This window comes from Narcine bancroftii, chromosome 2 (assembly GCF_036971445.1).
Source record: "Narcine bancroftii isolate sNarBan1 chromosome 2, sNarBan1.hap1, whole genome shotgun sequence".
NCBI lineage: Eukaryota > Metazoa > Chordata > Chondrichthyes > Torpediniformes > Narcinidae > Narcine > Narcine bancroftii.
Genome location: NC_091470.1, coordinates 196,087,328 through 196,104,972, shown reverse-complemented (window position 1 = coordinate 196,104,972; position 17,645 = coordinate 196,087,328). Strand labels below are relative to the sequence as shown.

General features: G+C 42.4%; 1 protein-coding gene across 1 annotated transcript in view; it reads left to right on the top strand.

Moving 5' to 3' along the window:
* pelp1 (proline, glutamate and leucine rich protein 1) overlaps positions 1-17,645 on the top strand; it is a 45,064-nt gene that overhangs the window by 7,369 nt on the left and 20,050 nt on the right. The window contains exons 5-7 of the mRNA XM_069919912.1: positions 4,865-4,936; positions 11,117-11,176; positions 15,546-15,696. Coding sequence (XP_069776013.1) covers positions 4,865-4,936; positions 11,117-11,176; positions 15,546-15,696 — 283 coding nt within the window. The remainder of the gene's footprint in view (positions 1-4,864; positions 4,937-11,116; positions 11,177-15,545; positions 15,697-17,645) is intronic.

Below are 17,645 nucleotides of genomic sequence, written 5' to 3'. Positions count from 1 at the left end.
TATCTCCCTGCTGGAGATTATTTCCTCTTCTACTTTAATTGGTACATTTTTACTGATTAATATAGCTACTCCTCTTGCTTTTGAATTATACGATGCTGCTGTTACATGTCCTACCCAATCTCTCTTTAATTTCAGTTAAGTGTGTTTCTTGCGCAAATGCTATATCAATTTTTTCTTTTTTCAGTAAATTTAGCAGTTTCTTCCTTTTAATTTGGTTATGTATTCCATTAATATTTAAAGTCATATAGTTCAACGTAGCCATTTTATACTTTGTTTTCTTCCCTTTCCTTTTTTCCATCATTACCTTTCCTCCTTTTCCATTTCTGTTTTCTTATTTTAAACCCTTTATAAGACAACATTCCTAAAACATCAAACATTTTCCTTATTCTCCTATTTAAAACTTCTTTAGCCCCAATCTCCCCTTCCCCTCCTGAGTTGTCCTTTATCCCTTGTCGGACAACCACATCTCCCCTCTCCATTTGGGTTTGCGAATTCACTCGCAAGCGTCAGCTGATTTTGCAGTGACCGCAACTCCTCCCCACCCAGCCCCCCCCAGAAAAGATTTCACTTTTCATATGTAACAAAGGTCACTCTTTTAGTTCCCTCCTTATTCCCTCTATTCCATTTCCTTCCCTTATTAATTCTTGTCTATACTATCTATATTTTCCTCTAAATACGGATACATTCATGTATGCACATTATACATATACACACTTATACCTCTTTACCCACATACATATAAATCGTGGTCATTTTTACTCTCATTACACGTCTTCATCCCTCAGTCTATTTTGTAATTGTTCTGCAAATTTTCGTGCTTCTTCTGGATTCGAGAATAGTCTGTTTTGTTGTCCTGGAATAAATATTTTCAATACCGCTGGATGCTTTAGTATAAATTTATACCCTTTCTTCCATAAAATCGCCTTTGCTGTATTGAACTCCTTTCTCTTCTTTAGGAGTTCAAAACTTATATCTGGATAAATGAAGATTTTTTGCCCTTTGTACTCCAGTGGGTTGTTGCCCTCTCTTACTTTTTCCATTGTCTTCTCCAGTACCTTTTCTCTTGTAGTATATCTTAGGAATTTTACTAAAATAGATCTTGGTTTTTGTTGTGGTTGTGGTTTAAAGGCCAATGCTCTATGTGCCCTTTCTATTTCCATTTCTTGCTGTAGTTCTGGACATCCTAGGATCCTAGGGATCCAATCTTTTATAAACTCTCTCATATTCTTGCCTTCTTCATCTTCCTTAAGGCCCACTATCTTTATGTTATTTCTTCTGTTATAATTTTCCATTATATCTATTTTCTGAGCTAACAGTTCTTGTATCTCTATAACTTTTTTATTAGATTCCTCTAATTTCTTTTTTAAGTCCTCTACCTCCATTTCTACTGCTGCTTCCCACTCTTCCATCTTGTCCATTTTCTTTCCCATTTCTGTTAAGGTCATATCTATTTTATTCATTTTCTCTTCTGTGTTGTTTATTCTTCTTCTTAAATCATTAAATTCCTGTGTTTGCCATTCTTTAAATGACTCCATGTATTCTTTAATAAGAGAAAGTATATCCTTTATCTTGCCTTTCCCTTCTTCTATTTCACTGTACTCTTCCTCTTCCTCCTCTTCTTCCTCTGGTTTGGCCATCTGTTGTTTCTTTGTTGCCCTTTTCTTCTCTTCTTTCTTGTTTTCATTGTCTTCTGTGTTCTCTTCTTGCTGCAGGTGTTCTGCAGCTGTCGTTGCCGGCTGTGGAGATCGACTCCCCAGCTGGTCACCCCTCCCGTCGGTGTGTTTTTTTCATGCGCACTGCGCATGCGCGAGGAGTCGCGCATGCGCGGTTGCGCACTTTTACTCGGCTCAACGAGCCATTTTTGTAGTCCACTTTCTACCGACCTGAGGGAGCGGGTTTCTCTCTCCACCGCGGGCCTCTTCGAACAGGTAAGGCCTTCTCCTTCTTCCTCCGTTGTCTTCTCTTCCTCTCTTCTTACCGTTGATTTCGATTTTTCTTTTTTTGTCGCCATCTTCTTTCCACCTTTATACTCACTTTTCTTTAACTTTTATTTCTGTGCCTTTGTGTTTTTCTTTGTTTTTTTTGACTTTTCTGGAGAGGGCTGGAGTTCACCGTCCGGCCACTACTCCATCACGTGACTCCCCCCCAGTGTAGAAGAATGAGGGGAGATTTGATCAAGGTATTTAAAATGAGGGGGACAGACAGAGTAAATGTAGGTCAGCTTTTTCCACTGATGGTATGTGAGATACAAACCTGAGGGGATGTGTTAAGGGGAAAAGTTTAGGGGGAATTTCTTCACACAGTAAGTGGTGGGAGTGTGGAACAAGCAGCCAAGTGGTGAATGCAGGCTCAATTTTAACATTTGGACTGGTACATGGATAGGAGGGGTGTGGAGGGCTACGGTCGGGTGCAGATCTGTGAGACTAGGGAGAATAATAGTTCAGCGCAGAGTAGAAGGACCAAATGACCTGCTTTCTGTTCTGTAGTGTTTCTATGGTAAGCCTGGCGCGATGAAGGAAAACTCCTGCACTTTTCCCCTCTGGTGTGGGATGGGGATGGGGGGGGCGGTGGCGGGGTGGGGGATGTGGTGGATCTGTAAGAGAGCCTGACACCACTTTCCCACATTTTGGCCTCGCGACACAGGTTCGCGGAGTCATCGACACTTTCAGTGGGACCTCTCATTGAGTGAAAGAGTCAGCCCGGGGACAGGATCTTTGGCCCAACTCGTCCGTGCCAACCAAGTTGGCGTACTGAATGAAGCGCAAAAGTCTGCAGTCGCTGCGAAACACACCGAAATGCTGGAGGAACTCAGCAGATTTCGCAGCGTCCGTAGGACACAAAGACGTATGAGCGAAGGTTCAGACCCTGTGAGCAGAATGATCAAAACAAACAGGAAATCTCAAGAGCACAGGGCCGGCTCGGGGAGGAGTCCAGACCAAGAAATGGTGTTAATTGGATAGGATAGGGGTGAGAATGATTTTGTCTGGGTGAAAGGAGACAGGGAAAAAGGAGGGAGACTGAGCTGGGGGGGGTGGGGGGCGGGAATGTGGAGGGGGTTTTAAAGAAAGCTACAGAAGTCGATATTAATGCCATCCAGTTGTAGGGTGCCCATTCTAATCCGCTCCCTCTTGCCTGCATTTGGTCCATGTCCTTTCAAACCCAATATAAAATAAACCAGCCACCAGTTGTCGGCAGCATCATAGAACATAGAGCGTCAGATCTCAGTAAGGACCCCTTCAGCACGCGATGTGTTGATCGGTGTAAACCTACTCCACTCGATGGATTTCAAACTTTTTCTTCCCACTCACATCCCACCTTAAGTTTTTCCTTTGCTATAGGTGCTCTGTGATTAGTAAGGGATTACTTAAGGTGGGATGTGAGTGGAAAGAAAAAGTTTGTAAACCACTGTTTTAATCGAATCTAATTGACTCAAATGGCCCATCGACAATTTTTCTCCAGCAAAATATTTCAGTAACATTTGGGTCTAGAGCAGTGGTTCTCAACCGTCCCTTCCCATTCACATCCCACCTTAAGTAATCCCTGATTAATCACAGAGGACCTATGGCATAGGGATTACTTAAAGTGGGACACGAGAAGAAAGAAAAACTTTGAAAACCGCTGATCTGTCTCTAGGCTGAATCACACCCATAACTCTCTTCTCTTTGTACATCCATTGTACCAGCCTCCAACACCACTCGTGCCAATGCATTCCAGGTACTTACAACTCTCTCTGACATCTCCCCTAAACTTTCTCCCTCATTTTAATCCAATGTCCTCTGGTATTTGGCACCCCCCCCCTCCACACTTCCGCCCACCCAAGTCATGCTGCCATCTCTCTCCCCCTTGTTCGCCCAAGTCGCCCTGCCACATCTCCCCTCGCCCAACCTAGTTGCGCTGCTGTCTCTCTTTCTCTCTCACTCCACTGTACCAGTGGGAAAAAAATGCCGGTTTTTTGAGCTTTCTGGATTATAGCTGTCCCAATAAAAGATTGTGTGCCTGTAGTCGGTTTATATTCCCCCACATCATCTAACCACTGGGAGATAATTTGCAGCCTCCAATTAACCATGGTCAGTGCCAGAGGTGGGAATTGAACCTGGATCCCTGTCGCGGTAAGGGAGTGACTCTACCAGCTCCAGATTCAGCCTGACTCGAACCATCTGCAGAAATTCTCATTCGAGAGGAGTAGAGTACAAGAGCAGGGATGTGATATTGAGGCTTTATAAGGACCTCACTTGGAGAATTGTGAGCAGTTTTGGGCTCCTCATTCAAGAAAAGATGTGTTGACATTGGAGAGGGTTCAGAAGACGTTCACAAGGCTGATTCTAGGAGCGTAAGGGCTATCGTGTGAGGAGCTTTTGATGGCTCTTGGCCTGTACTCGGAATTTATAAGAATAGGGAGGGGGGGATCTCATTGAAACATTTGGAATGTTGAAAGGCGTGGACAGAGAAGACGTAGAAAGGTGGGAGAGTCCAGGACAAGAGGGCACATCTTCAGGATTGAAGGGCTTCTACAGAGATGCGGAGGGATTTCTTCAGCTGGAGGGCGGTGAATCTGTGGAATTTGTTGCCACAGGTGGTTGTGGAGGCCAGGTCACTGGGTGTATTTAAGGCAGAGATTGACAGGTTCTCAGTTAGCCAGGGCACCAAATGTTATGGGGAGAAGGCCGGGCGGTGGGGCTGGGTAGGAAAATGGATTGGCTCATGATTAAATAGTGGGACAAATTCAATGGGCTGAATGGCCTATTTCTGCTCCTATGTCTTATGGTATTTTCCACTCTGCCCATTCGGCCAGCTGATAAGAATTGATTCCCTGCCCTTCCAGCAGTGTGACTTTGTGTCTTTGTGCCTCTTCCCCGTTCTTCAGTGCCACGTTGCAGCCATGGATGGGATGAAGACCTGTATGACCTTTTATCCACGGGCCTGCGGATCTCTAAGGGTAAGAAATCTTGTTCTGTTCCAAGATGGTAGACGAAGTTCAGATTTATTGTCAGTGTACATACATGACATCACATACAATCCTGAGATTCCTTTTGCTGTGGGCCAGGCAGAATTTTCACTTATCAGTAATATAAAAATCTGTATACAAAAGAAAGAAACATATGGGGGTTGTAGGCTAATTGGGTGTAAATTGAGCAGCACAAGTTCATGGGCCAAAAGGGCCTGTTATTATGCTGTATGTAAAAAAATTAAAATTTAAACATAAACAAATAAATACTAACAAACTGCAATATATAAAATAAATATTCAATAATAAATGTGCAAAGTCCTGAAATGAGTCTTCGAGTTTGTTCTGTAGGAATTGCAGCTGTTGCTGAACATGGTGATGCGAGTCTTGTGGCCCCAAGCCCTCTTTCCTGACTGCAGCAGTGAGAACAGAGTGTGCGCTGGCTGGTGATCGCTGCTGATCTCCAACGGCAGGGTTCCCTTAGATGTTCTCGATGATGGTGAGGGTTTGGTCTATGATGCCCTGGGCTGTGTTCTCTATCTACTGCTGGGGTATTGGTGCCCCCATAATGCAGCCGGCTGGCACACTTTCCGTAAATTGCTTTGATGGAGGGTTAAAAGCGTTGCTTTTAATTTTATAAGTTTATCTCACGATACATTTAGAACTCTAATGTCTAATATGGAGCTAAACCTTTGTCCCAAGCCCTTCCTGCAGATTGAGAAGCATGAGGGACAATGTGTGCAATGAGGTGGAGCCAGTCACAGAGGTATAGCACTGCTTGATATGGGTCAGTCAATCATTTTGGGATTGATGGCCCATCACAGTACAGAGTGGTGCAGGAAACCACTGGCAACAGACTTAAATTGGAACGACAAGCTGGCTTTCGATGTCAGCAAGACCAAGAGGCCTCGCACCTGACCACAATGGCAAGATGACTGTGAAGAGGGTTTGTGCCTTCAAAAAGAATGAGAGTGGATCTTATAGAATGATGCAGAAGAGATTCACAAGGTTGATTCCAATTATGAAGGAGAGGTTGAGGCGTCTGGGACTGTACTTGCTGGAATTTAGAAGAATGAAAGAGGATCTGATAGAAGCGTATAAAATTATGAACGGCAGAGATAAGATAGAGGTGGGTAAGTAGTTCCCATGGGTGGGGGAGACCAGAACTAGGGGACATAGCTTCAAGATCCAGGAGGGAGATGAGGAACTGCTTTACCCAGAGAGTGGGGAATCTATGGAATTTACTGCCTCTTGAACCAGTGGAGGCGACTTCAGTAAATGTAGGTTGGGTAGATTTTTACACCGTGGGAGAATTAAGGGAGATGAGGAAAAGGCCAGCGGGTGGAGCTGAGCCCATCATCAACACAGGCTCGACAGGCCGGATGGCCGACTTCTCTTCCTATTTCATATGTTCCTGGGAAGACCTCTGCTGGACCCATCATGGTTATCTTACGATCAGGCAACCGTGAAGAAGGTACACCGACACCTCCACTTTCCAAGAAGTCTGAGGAGATTTGGCATATTGTTCAGTGTGTGCAGCCCCCTTCCAGCCCAAGTTGCCCAAATCCCCCAAGTGACCTACAAACCCCCTACATTTTAGAGTGTGGGTAGAAGCCGGAGGAAACCCACGCAGAAACGGGGAGAATGAATGGACTCCTTACAGACAGCGCCGGATTTGAACCGGAGTCACCGGTGCTGTAATGGTGTCGAGCGAACCACGTAACCCTTCAGTTCCACTTCCAGCCTTTGAATTGGGAACAGTAAGAATTGTGCGAAAATGATCAAACTTCTGCAGGTGCACTGTGGAAGGTATATTCACAGCCTGATTTGGAAACTACTAATTCATTGGCTCTGACCTCCCATCCACCGAGTGCATCTGCCTCAAGAAGGCAGCCAATATCAAAAACGGAATATAAAGCTAGATTGTTATCGGATCACTTGCTGGAGGACATCCCACCAAGAAGGTATAGATGGAGGTTAAACTCCATGCTACTTAAAAGACAGGATTTTAGAGAATTAATTGAGTGCTAAATTATTTTTTTTTTTAACTTTATTTATTTGTTCAAAATACAGATAATAAGTAACATATATAACAATAAACTAAACATGAACGATATATTTTATATATATAAAAGAAAAAAGAAAGAAAAAAAAGAAATCCCCCCCTTCAGCCAACTCTCCCAAGGAGCCATAAAGAGAGAAAAAAAATAAAGAAAAATTAAGCATACATATTAAAATCTAATCAATATAAATCAAAATGTAAATATTCTGAATATAACAACCACTTATTAATAAAAAAACTATAGTTATCACGCAAAACATGTGATTTTTTTCCATTATTAAACAATATTTCATCTTATTAAGCCATCTATTAATATCATCACATTTGTATCTTTCCACGTACTAGCAATACATTTTTTGCTACAGATAATGCTAAATATACAAAAGCTTGAGTGCTAAATTAAAATGTATTTTGAAATAAATATGGAATCAGTGTAAGATAAATTTATATTATGGGATGCAATGAAAGCTTTCATCAGAGGGCAGATAATAAGTTATGTAACTAAGATGAAGAAGGACTACAATTGGGAAATAGAACAGCTTGAAAGGGAAATAGTAAGTACAGAAAAAGAACTAGCAACAAGGGAAGATACAACAAAAAGAAGAGAATTGGCGGACAAAAAAAAATAAAATACGAAACGCTACAAACGTACAAGGTGGAGAAGAACATAATGAAGACAAAACAGAAGTATTATGAGCTAGGATAAAAAAACACACAAAATACTAGCTTGGCAGCTTAAAACAGAACAAACTAAAAGAACGGTATTGGCATCAAGGAAAAAGGACAAACAAATTACATATAACCCAACGGAGATCAATGAAAACTTCAAGGAATTCTACGAGCAATTATATCGAACTGAGAATGAAGGGAAAGAAGACAAAATAGATGAGTTTCTAGCTAAAATTGAACTACCGAAATTGCAAAAAGAGGAGCAAAACAAATTGATAAAACCATTTGAAGTAGAGGAAATACAGGATATATTAAAAAAGCTACTGAACAATAAAACACCTGGAGAGGACGGACTCTCAATAGAATTCTATAAAACATTTAAAGACTTATTAATTCCTCCTCTCCTAGAAGTAATGAACCAGATTGAAGAAACACAAAACATGCCAGATTCATGTAAAGCAGCAATAATTACAGTAATACCAAAGACGGGGAAAGATCCACTAACACCAGCATCGTATAGACCAATATCTCTACTTAACTCAGATTATAAGATAATAGCAAAACTATTAGCAAGCAGATTGGCCGACTGTGTACCAAAAATAGTAAAACTAGATCAAACTGGATTTATTAAGAAAAGACGAACAACGGACAATATAAGTTCATTAACTTAATCCAATCAGTACAAAGAAATAAGATGCCAACAGTGGCGGTTGCGACAGGGTAGGATGGAATTATTTATTCAATCTGCTACAGAGGTTCAACCTACCAGAGAAATATATAAATTGGATTAAAGCATTATATAAGGGACCATTGGCGAAGGTGACAGTAAATGGATATCAAACCAATTTAAATTAAGCAGGTCAACTAGGCAGGGATGTCTACTATCTCCCTCACTGTTCGCTTTAGCTATAGAACTGATAAGATCAGAAAATAAAACAAAAGGGATAAAAATAAAAGAGAAGGAATATAAAATCAGTCTATTTGCAGATGACTTCATAGTATACTTAACAGAACCAGAATTATCAATAAAAGAATTACATAAGAAATAGGAAGAATATGGAGAAGTATCGGGCTACAAGATCAACGCAATTAAAAGTGAAGCGATGCCAATGAATAATGCAGATTTCACAAAGTTTAGGAGAGAATCACTGTTTAAATGGCGAACACAAGCAATCCGATACCTAGGTATTCGACTAGATAATAATCTAGGCCATCTATACAAATTAAATTATCAGCCATTAATGAATAAATTACAAGATGACTTAGAACATTGGAAAGATTTACCACTAGCACTGATAGGAAGGGTAAATTGCATTAAAATGAAAATCTTCCCAAGGATACAATACCTATTTCAATTGTTACCAGTTCCCTTAACAGAGAAATTCTTCAATGAGCTAAAAGAAAATAATAAGGAAATCCTTAGGGAAAGGGGGAAACTGAGGATAGTGCTAGATAAATTAACAGAATGGTACAAACAAGGAGGCTTACAGCTACCAAACTTTAAGAATTATTATAGAGCAGCACAATTAAGATATCTATCAGATTTTTATCAAACAAGGGAAAAACCAGATTGGTCCAGATTAGAGCTAGATAAAATAGGGTAGAAGGTACCAGAACATAGACTTTACAAGTGGGATGAAAAGCTGGTGCAACATAGAAGTTCACCAGTACTGCACCATTTACTCAACATATAGAAGAAGAATCACGTAGAAAGGAAAATAAACAAATTACCAACTACCAAAATTATTGTTGACGCAAAATCAACTAATCCCTTTCACAATAGATAACCTTTCCTTTAGAGAACGGGAGAGAAAAGGGATCATAAAAATAGAAAATTGTTTTTTGGGAAATAATTTATTATATTTTGAACAAATGAAGTACAAATATGGTATAACTCACGGAACAATGTTTGCATACCACCAACTAAAATCCTACTTGAAGGACAAATTGGGAAGCAGGCTGAGGTTAACAGAAGGAAGCAGCTTTGAATATGTGATTACAGACACAATGATAATTAAAAGATTTATAACAAACATGTACATCAAGCTGCAAGAGAAAGAGAACAATGAAATAAGCTGTAAACCCAAACAAAAGCAGCAACAACATCTAAACATAAAGATGAAAAATGGGAAAAGCTATGCTCCGGAACTATGAGAAATACAATAAACATGAGGTTACGCATGATACAATATAATTGGTTACACAGGCTATATATCACGACCCAAAAGTCAAATAAATGGGACCCAACAGTATCAGACAGATGTTTTCGCTGTAAGAAGGAAACGGGAACAACAGTACATGCAATTTGGGCATGTGAGAAAGTTTTGGGAAGATCTAAATCAGGTATTAAATAAAATCACAAAAAGCAACATACCACAAAATCCAGAGATCTTTCTTCTAAGTAATACAAAAAGTAAAGAACTAGGCCTCAATTTGGATGAAGCACAAAAAAAGATTTATTATGATCGCCCTAGCTGTAGCAAAAAAATGTATAAGGTCAACCTGGAAATCAGAAGATCCAGAGTACAGCAATGGAACATGGAAATGAATAAATGTATTCCATTGGAAAAAATAACATAATTTAAGAAATAACATCACAGTATTCGAACAAATTTGGGAACCGTACATGGAAGACAACAGAGAGGGCCTACCGCGGACCTCCACCCCCTAAAATGATAGAATGAGAAGAAGACGAAATGAACTGACCCAGTATCCTCCCCAAACTAACCTAACCATAAATTGGTGAAAACACAGAAATGCTGGAGGAATTCAGCAGGTCTCGCAGCATCCATAGGAGGTAAAGATAAATAACTGACGATTCGAGCCCTTTTTCACGCACGGTATATCCGTGAATTATTCTTCGGCTGCTTGAAGATCTGTCTGCACTAATTTTTAAGATAAATTTAGACATACAGCATGATAAAAGACCATTTTGGCCCATAAATCCATGTCACTCAATTAACCTACATCCCTGGTACGTTTTGAACGGTAGGAGGAAACTGGAGCCCCCAGGGAAACCCACGCAGACACGGGGAGAGTGTACAAGCTTCTTATAGATAGCGTAGGATTCGAACCCCGGTACTGAACGCCGGTGCTGTAAAGCTGTTATGCTAACCGCTATGCCAACATTGCCGTCCCACTAAAACATCACTTTTTTTGTCGTGCTAACTGGAACTTTTAAAAAAAATGTAATATTTGCCCTGTAATACTGCCGCAAAACAGCGAACTTCATGACAATAAATTCTGATTCTGAACTTTGAATATTTATCTATCTATCCGTTGTCTCATGGCAATATGGTGATTTCATTTAAACTGTCAGAGTGGTATGTTGTGTACATGTGTGACTGCAACAAGTATGAATTTCTGTGCATCCGTACAGGGTTCTTGCGTCTATGACAATAAACTCTGATACCCATAATCCTCCATCTCTTCTCCCCTAGGGCAAGTTGGCTGCTTATTTCCTCAGTAAATTGGATTCCGCTAGTCCACAAATTCAGAAGGTAAGCCTTTCAAATCGGATCTGATAATATTTATTGTCATGTCATAAAACAGAAAAGTGCCTTTAAGGCGGGCAAAAATTCGCCATTAGCATTGCCCGGTGCTGCTAACGGTCCGAGAAAGAGACAAATAGAGTCCCCACAGAGCCACTGAGTGTCCATGGATTGGCCTCCAGCGCTCCTGCCGCCACGCAGACTCCGCTCAAACCAATTGGCGACCCGGGCTCCAGATCCAAACCTCCGATGCGGAGAGGAACCCTTCAGCATCTTGCATCTTGGTTCTGATGCCTGGAGACCAGCTGAAGGTCTCCAGGAGCCCGCAGTCTTGTTTGAGAACCTTTTGCTTCGAGCTGCCCGCAGCCTGCATGGGCTCCTCCCTTGAGTCACCAACAGCCCACCCACCCCCTGTGTGTTTTTCACTCGTCACAGTCCCATTGTGTCATCTCCTCTGCTTCTTCACAAACGGGGGTGGACTCCCCGTTTTCTGGTCCCCCTGAGTCAGTCCTGCGCTTCCCTGGATCTGCAACTCCTCAAGCATGCTGCTGAACACGGGCACCGCCACCTTGGGCCCAGACCTTGCAGTCACAGGATTTTAAAAGACCGTTTAAAGCCTGTACGAAGCCATTGGCAGTTGGACTGAGCAGTGGAACCAGGCGGAGCATCGCTGTGTCTCTGCTCCCTGCTTTCCCCAGGCTTGTACCAGCAGCAGCGCTTCCCTTATAGCAGTGCCGATAATTTTTCTGGTATCTGGCTCTTGTTTTTGTGTTCTATAAATTCTTCAGATCTCTCAGTCATTATTTCATGAGAGGAGTGTGGGGCAATATCCCAGCATGTCAAAATCACTTTGGTTGGAGAGTGCTGGATGACATATTAATCATAACATAACATAACAATTACAGCACGGAAACAGGCCATTAGGCCCTTCTAGTCCGCACCGAACCAAACACCCCTTTCTAGTCCCACCTCCCTGCACAATGCCCATAACCCTCCATCTTCTTCTCATCCATATACCTGTCCAACCTTTTCTTAAATAATACAATTGACTCCGCCGCCACTATTTCTCCCGGAAGATGATTCCACACAGCTACCACTCTCTGAGTAAAGAAGTTCCCCCTCATGTTACCTCTAAACCTCTGCCCCTTAATTCTTAACTCATGTCCTCTTGTTTTAATCTTTCCTCCTCTTAACGGAAATAGTCTATCCACATCCATTCTGTCTATCCCTTTCATAATCTTAAATACTTCTATCAAATCCCCTCTCAACCTTCTACGCTCCAAAGAATAAAGACCCAATCTGTCCAATCTCTCCCCATACTCCAGATGCTTAAACCCAGGCAACATTCTGGTAAACCTTCTCTGCACTCTCTCCACTCTGTTTATCTTCTTCTTTGGCTTGGCTTTGCGGACGAAGATTTATGGAGGGGGTAAAAAGTCCATGTCAGCTGCAGGCTCGTTTGTGGCTCTGTTTATATCCTTCCTATAATTAGGCGACCAGAACTGCACACAGAACTCCAAATTAGGCCGCACCAACGTCTTATACAATCTCAACATCACCTCCCAACTCCTATATTCCATGCAATGATTGATAAAGGCCAGCATACTAAAAGCCTTCTTCACCACCCTATTCACGTGAGTTTCTACCTTCAGGGAACGATGTACCGTTACTCCTAAATCTTTCTGCTCTTCTGTATTCCTCAATGCTCTCCCATTTACCACATATGTCCTATTCTGATTCTTCTTACCAAAATGAAGCACCTCACACTTATCAGCATTAAATTCCATCTGCCATTTTTCAGCCCACTTTTCTAAGCAGTCCAAATCCCTCTGCAATCCTTGAAAACCTTCTTCATTATCCACTATTCCACCTATCTTAGTATCGTCTGCATATTTACTAATCCAATTCACCACCCCATCATCTAGATCATTAATGTATATAACGAACAACAATGGGCCCAATACAGATCCTTGAGGCACACCACTGGTCACTGGCCTCCAACCTGACAGACAATTATCCACTACCACTCTCTGGCCTCTCCCTTTCAGCCAATGTTCAATCCATTTGACTATCTTAAAATTTATACCTAAAGACTGCACCTTCCTAACTAACCTTCCATGTGGTACCTTATCGAAGGCCTTACTGAAGTCCATATAGACAACATCCACTGCGCTACCCTCATCCATATTCCTAGTCACCTCTTCAAAAAATTGAATCAGATTGGTCAAACATGACCTTCCTCCCACAAATCCATGTTGAGTGCTCCTGATCAGACCCTGTCTATCCTGATGTTTATAAGTACTATCTCTAAGAATTTTCTCCATTAATTTACCTACCACAGACGTCAAACTTACAGGCCGATAGTTGCCAGGCTTCCTCCTTGAACCCTTTTTAAATAACGGAACCACATGCGCAATGCGCCAATCCTCCGGCACTATCCCCATATCTAATGACATTTGGAAAATTACCGCCAGAGCCTCTGCTATTTCCTCCTTCACTTCTCTCAATGTCCTGGGGAAGATCCCGTCTGGTCCCAGAGACTTATCCACCTTTATATTCTTCAAAAGCCTTAAAACTACACCTTTTGTAATCTCTATATTCCCCATATTTACCCAATTTGCTTTTTTTATCCCACATCTCCCAATATCCTTCTCCTTAGTGAATACCGAAGAAAAGAAACTGTTCAATATCTCCCCCATTTCTCTAGGCTCCACACACAGTTTTCCACTCTGATTTTCTAAGGGACCAATTTTGTCTCTAGCTTTCCTCTTACCATTAACATATTTGTAGAACTCTTTTGGATTAGTTTTCACCCTGCTTGCCATAGTTTTCTCGTACTTTCTTTTAGCTTTCCTAATTCCTCTCTTAAGATTCCTCTTACATTCAATGTATCTTTCTAACATCTCCTTAACTCCATGCTTCTTATATCTAATGTACGCCTCCCTTTTTCTTCGAACCACGTTTCCAATATTCCTTGAAAACCACGGCTCTCTCAAACCTTTTGCCCCTTTGCCCCCCCCGACCTCTGAGAACCCAGGACTGATCGCGAAACATGCCCCTGTCAGGTGCTGGCGGGAGGGGACATTCAGATGAGGCATAACCGGTGAAAGGCTGAGACACGCTGAACAGGTGTCTGCTGAAACGGCACAGTTTGTATGACTCTAGGCCAGCGCCAGCGACCCGGGCGCGAATCCGCCGCTGCCCGCAAGGGGTTTGTACGTTCTTCCCGTGTCTGCATGGGATTCCTCCCGCCAAAAACGTACGGGGTTTGTACGGCTTTGTTGGCGGCTCGACCTCTTGGGCCTGTAACTTTGCTGTGACTGTAAATCAAAAATAAATTTGACAAGCTGCCAAATCAGCGTTAAATCTGTCTTTATCCTGGAATATGTCTCCTACTGAATATAATTGGGTTCTTTCCCCCACCCCCAATCCGGAAGGATATGTTCCAAGATCCCCAGTGAATGCCTGAAACAGCAGATAGTACTGAACCATATATACACCATGAATTTTCCCATACACACACAGTTTAATATATAAATTAGGTACAATAAGAAATTAACAGCAATAACTAATAATAAAATACAATAATTATAATATTTTTAAAAAAGTTACTTGAATCCCACAAGGCACTGCGATACCGCAACGGTCGGTCTGATAACTGAGACGGCCATGAGGTGACTAACGGGCGGGTAGAGTATACAGGGTGGATACGCTGGACAAAGGGATGACTCATGTCCCGGGTTGGACAGCGTGAGATTTCATCACACTACCCTGAACTGCACGTCATTTAAAACTTATGAACTATTTATTTCTGGAATTTTCCATTTAATATTTTCGGACCGCGGATAAGGGAGGGGGAAATCATTGTAATAGGGCGGCACAGGGTGAAATGGCCAGAATCAGTTTCTCAGTGTTGTAAATAAAACATAAAAATAAATAGATAGATAAGAATGAGTAAAAGACAAAAAAGAAAATACTAAGAATTAAAAAGAAATTGAAAGTTAAAGATAAAGGTTTAAGAAAATGACAAGAACAAAAATGAGGTGACCGTGGATTTAGTTGGTGGAATCGTGGACAAATGGTTTTGGTGGCAGATACTTGGGTGTGGGGTGCAATGGTGGACATGTAATCCCCACTCCCCCTCTCCCATTGGTACCACAGGCTCGAAAACGGAATCACTGGCTGTCCTAGGCAGTATGGCCTCCTCTGCCACAAAATGAGGGATAAATCCCTTCCGTCCCCCTTCCGCCAGCACTTTGGCCATTGCTTCTCACCATGCCACTCACCTCAGCCTTCCTCCCATCCCCCCCACACCCCGGCACCTGGACAGCTGGTCTTTCTGGTGCACTGACCGGGTTCTCTCTCCTCTCCTCCTCAGCTGGCCTGCCAGTGTTACGTGTTGCTGCCCGGCCTGGGCACTGGCTTCGCCCAGGGCATGAAGTACAAAGAATCGTGGAGCCAGCAGCTGCACTGCATCCTAGCCACATTGCACAACCTGGCGGGCGAGATGTACGCCGAGGCGGAAGCAGGTGAGGGCTGTGCACTGGCTGCAGATCAAGCCGGATGGTGCTGAAAAGAGGGGGGGGGGGGGGGGGGGGTAGAATGATACCTTCCTTCAGTTGATTCCAATAGGAAATCACGTGGGCCAGCAAAAGGAGCTGGAATCTGCAGCAGTAAACAATCTGCTGGAGGAACTCAGCAGGTCAAGCGGCGTCCATGGGAGAGAAAGAATGGTCGTCATTTCAGGCCGGAGCCCTCAAGAGCTTTGAAGTGCCCTTCATCAAGAGTTGGGATGTTATGGTGAGGTTGTATAAGACATTGGCCAAATTGAGAGTATTGTGGGCAGTTCTGGTTCCCAAATTACAGGAAGGATATCAGTAAGATTGAAAGAGTGCAGAGAAGATTTACCAGGATGTTGCCGGGTCATCAAGAGTTGAGATACAGGGAAAGATTAGACAGGTTAGGACTTTATTCCTCGGAGCAAAGAAAAATGAGGGGAGATTTGATCGAGGTTTACAAGATTATGAGAGGTATAGGCAGAGTAAATGCAAGTAGGCTCCACAAGATTAGGAGATAAATACAAGAGGACATGGATTTAGGGTGAAAGGGGAAAGGTTTATGGGGAACATTAGGGGGAATTTTTTCACAGAGTGGGGGAGTTGGGATCGAGCTGCCATATGATGTGGTAAATGCCGGCTCCCTCTAAAGTTTTAAACACAAATTTGATCGATATATGTATGGGAGAGGTCTGGAGAGTTATGGAATGAGTGCAAGTCAGTGGGACTAGCGGTATGACATTTTCAGCACAGACTAGATGGGCCACAATGGCCTGTTTTCTGTGCTGTAATGTTCTATGGTTCGAAGAGTTTCAAGACTGCAGAACTTTGGTTAACAATCAAACAGTTCTGTGACTGATTGTTATAAGGGGGAACCAGGGACCTCTGTCTCAGGTTGTGTGCTCCTCTGGAGTAGCCCTTCTCAATCTTTTTTTGGCTATGGCCTCCCCAAGGTTAACCTCACCATAACATCCCAACTCTTGATGAAGGGCACTTCAAAGCTCTTGAGGGCTCCGGCCTGAAATGGCGACTGTTCTTTCTCTCCCATGGGAAGATTTACCAGGATGTTGCCGGGTCATCAAGAATGGTCAGCTTGGCCTGCTGAGTTCCTCCAGCAGATTGTTTACTGCTGCAGGTTCCAGCTCCTTTTGCTGGCCCACGTGATTTCCTATTGGAATCAACTGCAGGAAGGTAAACTTCCGTGTGAAGTTTTGGTTTATTGTGTACTTCTACTGTTACGAGCCCAGAGGACCCCAAAACCCAGCAGCAGTAGATATTCACCAAGACAAATGGTTACTTAAACAAAAGTTGCTTTTAATTATCTTTAAACATGAAAATAGAATCATACTTATCACTATTGACTTAACTAACCTAACTTAACTCCCTTCTTAATTCTAAGTGCACGTGTGTGTAAGTTCAGCAAAGTTCTTTGGTTCACAGTCCAATCTCACTTCTCATTCCTCCAAGTTCACTGGTTGCAGGAAATTCTTATACTGTGCAAAGAATTTAACATTTATAAAGTTCACCAGGCTTTGGTGCTCGAAAGGTAAATGGTTACCGCTCAAGAAGGTTCTTGTTGGTTTTCAGAGAGAGATTTGTTGTTCCAGGGCATCCACAACTGATTCCTTTTTAATCAGTGTCTCCTCTCTCTCTCTGAGAGAAAGCCTGTTTTTCTCTCTCTACTTGCAGAATCACATGACCCTCTTAGAACAGCAAGTTTCACTCCAGAGGGTGGCTCCGACAAGCCCTTTCATCTGTTGCCTTTTGTAGACAACAATCCATTAGTGAAGTCTCTTGGACACTCTCCAAAGTTCTTGCAAAAGCTGTGGAGCTGATATGTCTAGCATTAGCAGAAGCTCCAGTATTTCAAATAAGATCTCTTTTAAAGTATTTGTATGTAACCTACTCTAACAAACCTTTCA